Source organism: Galeopterus variegatus, unplaced genomic scaffold (assembly GCF_000696425.1).
Source record: "Galeopterus variegatus unplaced genomic scaffold, G_variegatus-3.0.2 Scaffold34523, whole genome shotgun sequence".
Taxonomy (NCBI): Eukaryota; Metazoa; Chordata; class Mammalia; order Dermoptera; family Cynocephalidae; genus Galeopterus; species Galeopterus variegatus.
Window position 1 is genome coordinate 1 of NW_007760634.1, and position 5396 is coordinate 5396.

Below are 5396 nucleotides of genomic sequence, written 5' to 3' on the forward strand. Positions count from 1 at the left end.
CAGGAGTGCGCACCTGTCCAGCCCCCTGGGCCCCCCGCTACAAACCCGGCCCGGTGGGACCCTGCCACTCGCCACCAAGCGCCGGGGAGGCCGACTGGTCATCATCAACCTTCAGCCCACCAAACATGTATGTGCCTGAGTCCACCCTGCCTGACCCCCATGTTCCCTCTGCTGCCACCTGACCTGTCCCCACCCCCACAGGACCGCCATGCCGACCTGCGCATCCACGGCTATGTAGACGAGGTCATGACCCAGCTCATGAAACACCTGGGGTTGGAGATCCCCACCTGGGATGGCCCCCGTCTGCTGGAGAGGGCCCTGCCGCCCCTGCCCCGCCCACCCGCCCCCAAGCTCCAGCCCAGGGAGGAGTCCCCTGCCTGGCTCAATGGCTCAGCACCTGCCGACCCCAAACAGGAGCCTACAGCTAAGCCCTGTGCCCAGTACAACGGCTCAGAACCTGCCAGCCCCAAACGGGAGCGGCCGGACAGTCCTGCCCCCCACACGCCCCCAAAAAGGATGAAGGTTGAGGCTGCTGCCAGCTGACCAGGGTGCTCGGGGAGGGTGGGGCTTTTTGTAGAAACCGTGGATTCTCCTTTTCTTATGGCATCACTTTGGTACTTGTATCTGTCCTCCGGGGACCTCAGGGTACTGAGGCTGTGCTCCGGGCCCCGGGTCAAACTTGCACTCCATGTCGTCTCGCTTGGCTCTGGGAAGCTCTGGTGGGGCCTGGGAAGGAGCTGCACCCTGGAGCTGACAGTCCAGACACCTGCTTCCCCCCACCCCACCATGCCCCAGCCTCTGACTCAGGACATTCTGGGGAGGTGGTGGCTGGGCCCTCCCTGGTTTCCAGCCTCAACAAGAATGAACTCCCTCTGCCCCCTGGTCTTCCTCTCTGGACCCATCACACCGCCAACCCCTCCCAGGCTCTTGATCTGCCTCCCCAAAGCCGCCTTCACAGGTCCTCCAGAAGGGGAGCCACACCTCCCAGCAGGACAGACAGTAAAGGCTTCCACTGCCTCTGGGGCTGGAGGGAGAGAGCTGGGGCCACCCGGCTTCCTCCAGGATTCCAGGAAAGTTTTCAATGCAATAAAAACAGAGCATTCTTGTTGCATCAGAGTGTTTAAATCCCTGACGTGTGCCAGGTCCTAGACCAAGGGGGCAGGAATGCGTGGTCCCCTCGCCCCCTCCGGGACATCTGTCTGTGCTTCAATTGCAATCTCCCTCCCCAGCCTGGGAGCGAAGCGCAAGGGCCCACCCCCCCAGGAAGCTCCAGGGATCGGCCGATGTCTGATGGTGATGACATACAAGCAGGCGTTTCCTGAGTCTCCAGTTTGCAGTTATATACTGAACTTATTTGCAAGGTTTTTTGCTGTTCAATATCTGCCCTCCGCTACTAGGCTGTGAGCCCCTTGAAGGGAGAGCGCATGGCCCGCGGGGTCCGGGCGGGGGTCGTGTTGACACCTTAGGGGGAGCGCAGGTGCAACCGGTTCCGTCCCTCCCCAGCTGTGACCTTGGGCCGTGACTCCACTTCCAAGGCCTCCGTTTCCTCATCCTTAAACCGAGCAGGATGGGTATCCCGGCCCCCGCGGAAGGCAGCTGCCTCAGTTCCTCTGAAGACACCTTTAAAGGGCCTCCCGGGTCCCCCAAGTCCGCCAGGACCTCGCGCTCCAGGCGCGCCCGGCGCTCCGCCCCGCCGCTCTCCAAGGTGCTGAAGCGGCGTCTCGGCGGCCGCGGCTCCCGCCCGGGGATGGGGACCCCGCACCTCGCTCCCCCCGCCCAGGCAGAGTGTGGGGAGGCCTAGACTCCGCTTCAGCCCCCGCCGCACCCACTCCACTCCGCCTCCGAGCCCGAACAGTGCTCTGTCAAAATACTTTATTGAGAATCAGGCAGTCTTAGAAAAGGGGGCGGCTGCGGGCCGAGGCCGCCCCGAAGTCTGCAGCGCACCCCGCGCTCCGGGGCCAGGGTCCCCGCAGTCTGGGCCGCTTCCTTCTCCCAGTGTGCGAGGGAGGCAGGGAGGTCCGCCGCGGCGGAGTTGCAGCGGCTTCTGTTCGGTCTGTGTCTGTCCGTCTGTCCGTCTGGGTCCGTGTCAGGCTGTGTGTTTGTCTGTTTCCTTCTGCGCCCCGGTCAGTGTGTGCGCTTCTCAGGCATTGTCACCACATCTTTGTGCTGTGTCTGAGTGTCCATTTCCGCGTGGGCCTCAGGCAGTCCCTGGGTGTGTCGCTGTGAGTCTGTGTTTCTTCCTCCTGGCACCTCTGCAGGGGTCTCCGCCTCACCTCCAATCCCCGGGTTTGACGCCGTCCACTGCAGCACCCCCGAAGTGCCCTGCATAGCAGAGGGGCCTGGGCGCATGACCTGGCGTTGCTCACAGCTCGTCCCCCGCCGCCTCCATCCCAGCACGTTTCGGGCTGAGCACTGGCTCGGGTGCCACCCAGTCCAGCAGGGTGGCTCGGCCCAGCTTCTCCGTCATGTTGCCCAGGATCAGGGTCGAGTTGTCCAGCTCCCCCGTCGAATTGCCCAGGTCCGGTGTGTCCCGAAAGCCCCAGTCCAACCCGGGGCTGCCTGGAGGCTTTTCGTGGGGTGTGCCAGCCTCGGGCCAGGGTCCCGGGGCCTCGGAGCCTGGCATGGCGTCGGGGGCCACGCGGGATGCAGCATCGTTGTGCAGAGTTCTGGAGAAGACTAAGCAGACATGGGGGAGGCACGCGGAACAGGGTGGGGACTGGAGTCCTGTCCATCCTCTAGCCCCCAGCCTTAGGGAACAGTGGCACAGGGGTCTCCTCCCCCTACCCAGGAGCACAGGATGGTGATTTGGGGAGCCGAGGGGATTGTGCCCATGGTGCAGTCACAGGAGGGGGTTTGAGGGCAGGGCCCACCTACCTCGCACGGGTGTGAAGTCCCCGGGGCTCTCGGCTTTGTTGGCGGCGAAAGGGCTGATGGAGGGCAGGATGATAAGGGCAAAGGACAGCAGCAGGACCTGGCAGAGATGCGGACAGGGTCACCCCCTCCCCCTCTCCCATGAGCACGCTCTTCCCATAGGCAGGGAAACTGAGGCCCACAAGACCGGATTGTGCTTGAGCTGGGGCACGAGGCTCTGCTACTACTCGGACTCCCCTCCCCCCAGGCCCCTCTGCCAAGGCCTAGGACCCTGTGTACCCTATGGGCCAGGGGGACTGGGGGCCAGGACTCACTGCTATGCAGGTGCCCGTCTGGGCCGACTTGCTGGTGGACTGGACAACGATGGCCTGGAGTTTCTTCAGCTGCTCTAAGAGCGACCTTAGAGGGACAAGCAGGCCTTGGTTGAGCTCTGCAAGGCCAGAGTTGGGCTTCCCGTCCATTCCCAAGGTCCTGCAGCCTCGCTGAAGTCTGAATTCTGTCCACCCTTCAAGGCCCTGCTCCTCCTGGAAGTCCCAGACTCTCCCTTTTTGCATCAACAAATCTCCATTGAACACTCCACCCACTTGTCTGTCACCACCACCTCCCCCACCCAGGCCTCCCTATCATTCACTGGACACCTGGAAGCCAGTCCCAGCCTCTTCTCTGGTACCCCCAGGCCTCTCCTGTCCCCCCTTGGGTTCATGCTGCACACAACAGCCAGAGGGCACTTTTCAAATATGAATCAGCCTCTCCCAACCTTCCCAGGACTCCCACCTCACTTGAGATAAAAGCCCAAGTCCTCCCTGTGGCCCACAAGGCCCTGCACGACCTGCCCTGTCCCCTCCCTCTCTCCCTCACCCTCTCTGCTCCAGCCACACAGGCCTCCTCACTGTTTCTCCAACATGCCAGGCAGAGTCCTGCCTCAGGACCTTTGCACATGCTGTGCCCTCTGTGCCAAAGACACTGTTCCCCCAGGTATTTTTGTAGATCGTTCTTTCTCATTCATCAGGTCTCACCTCAAATGTCACCTCCTCGGAGAAACCTTCTCTGACCTCTCTGTCAAAAGAGACCCCTCACCACTTTCTAGCACTTTATCCTGATTCATTTTTATTCCCAGTGTCTATGGCTATTTGAATGATCTTTTCTATATTTTGTCTCCCACTAGACCATGAGTTCTAAGTGGAGAAACTGTGTCTGTTTTCTTGTGTTTTGCTCCCTGTTGTAGTCTCGGTGCCCAGAACTACACCTGGTGCAGAGTAGATACTAAATAAATATTGACTGGATGGATGCTCTCCATAGATAGAAGCAGGAGCAGTTCTCCAAAGCATCATGCTCTTAGCCTCCTGAGGGAGCACCTTCTCCTTAGCGAACTCCTACACATCCTTTGAGGCCCCAAGTCCAAATCCCCTCATCTATGCAACCAGCCCCCTTTATAGGTGGAGCCCTTATTCCCTGCCCTCTCCTGCCACCACACAGGCTTTCTGCCCTTCTGCTCCTTCAAGGGACTCTGGGGCTGCCCCCCCATCCTCTGCCCCAGCTGGATCCAGACTCACAGATTTTGCTTCTCGAGATGCAAGACTTTTCTCTGCAACTCCTGATTCTGGGCAGTGCAGGCTGACATTCTGCAGGGACAATTACATGGTCATGTTCAGAATATGTCTGTCACCAATGGGCTCAACTGACATCTCCCTAGGATGCCCCACTTTACAGGCTGGGAACTCAAGGCCAGAGAGGGGAGGTCACTCATCCAAGGTCACCTGGCAAGTCTATGACGGGGCTGGGATTTGAACCCACCCATGTCTTCCTGGTTTCCAGATCCCATCTCTGCATTGGTGTGGGGGGCTTCATTCAAGGCTGGACCCCCAGGATTGGGAATGGAAATGCCAAACTCAGGCAGTGATGCTTACAGAAGACAGGACAGCCAGGGACCTGGGAGCCTGAGGATCCCTGAATTACAACCCTCTTCCTCCCTGTAACTTTGAGCCACTCCACTCTCTGATCTCAGTTCCCTCATTGTAAAATGGGGAGACAATTACCCAGCTCATAGGGTGGTTGGAAGGATGACATGAGTCACATGACCAAGGGATCACCAGATTGCACTTCAGAAACAGAATAATGATCGTTTCATTTATGGTTCTGGAAGCCAGGCTGGAGATCCCACCTTTCCCACCAACCTCAATCTGTAAATGTGGTCTTGACTCAGAGCACTCAGATGTAGACTGGAATATTCAAATCAGGGAATGAGGGTGGGCATGAGGCAGGTGTCTGTCCACATCTCCACTCCCAAGGCAGAGGCGAGTGGAATATAGGAAGTAAGGATGTGGGACCAGAGGATTTTATGGGGAACTTTTGGACAAATCCCCATCATAAGGCCTGAGACTCTTGGACCTGCTATAGATTCATTTTTCTTATGGAAAGCAGTGGGATTATGTGCTTTGTTCTCCAGAAAGATGTCTAAGGATCTAGGGCCCCTTTCCAGAAGGTAAGCCACACATATAGCAACCAGAGAAGAGAATAAATTTCCC

At 58.9% G+C, this 5396-nt stretch overlaps 2 protein-coding genes across 2 annotated transcripts; one reads left to right on the top strand and one right to left on the bottom strand.

Annotated features, from left to right (window-relative positions):
• Positions 1 to 7: 7 nt before the first annotated feature.
• On the top strand, positions 8 to 1111 carry LOC103584008 (NAD-dependent protein deacetylase sirtuin-6-like; the record flags this gene model as incomplete). The annotated part of the gene is made up of 2 exons (XM_008565160.1): positions 8 to 127; positions 202 to 1111. Coding segments are annotated over 2 exons (462 nt in total), but the record flags the coding sequence as incomplete, so codon positions are not given.
• A 351-nt stretch (positions 1112 to 1462) lies between these two features.
• On the bottom strand, positions 1463 to 4493 carry LOC103584009 (cyclic AMP-responsive element-binding protein 3-like protein 3; the record flags this gene model as incomplete). The annotated part of the gene is made up of 5 exons (XM_008565161.1): positions 1463 to 1859; positions 2367 to 2676; positions 2875 to 2971; positions 3186 to 3270; positions 4425 to 4493. Coding segments are annotated over 5 exons (958 nt in total), but the record flags the coding sequence as incomplete, so codon positions are not given.
• Positions 4494 to 5396: the final 903 nt, after the last annotated feature.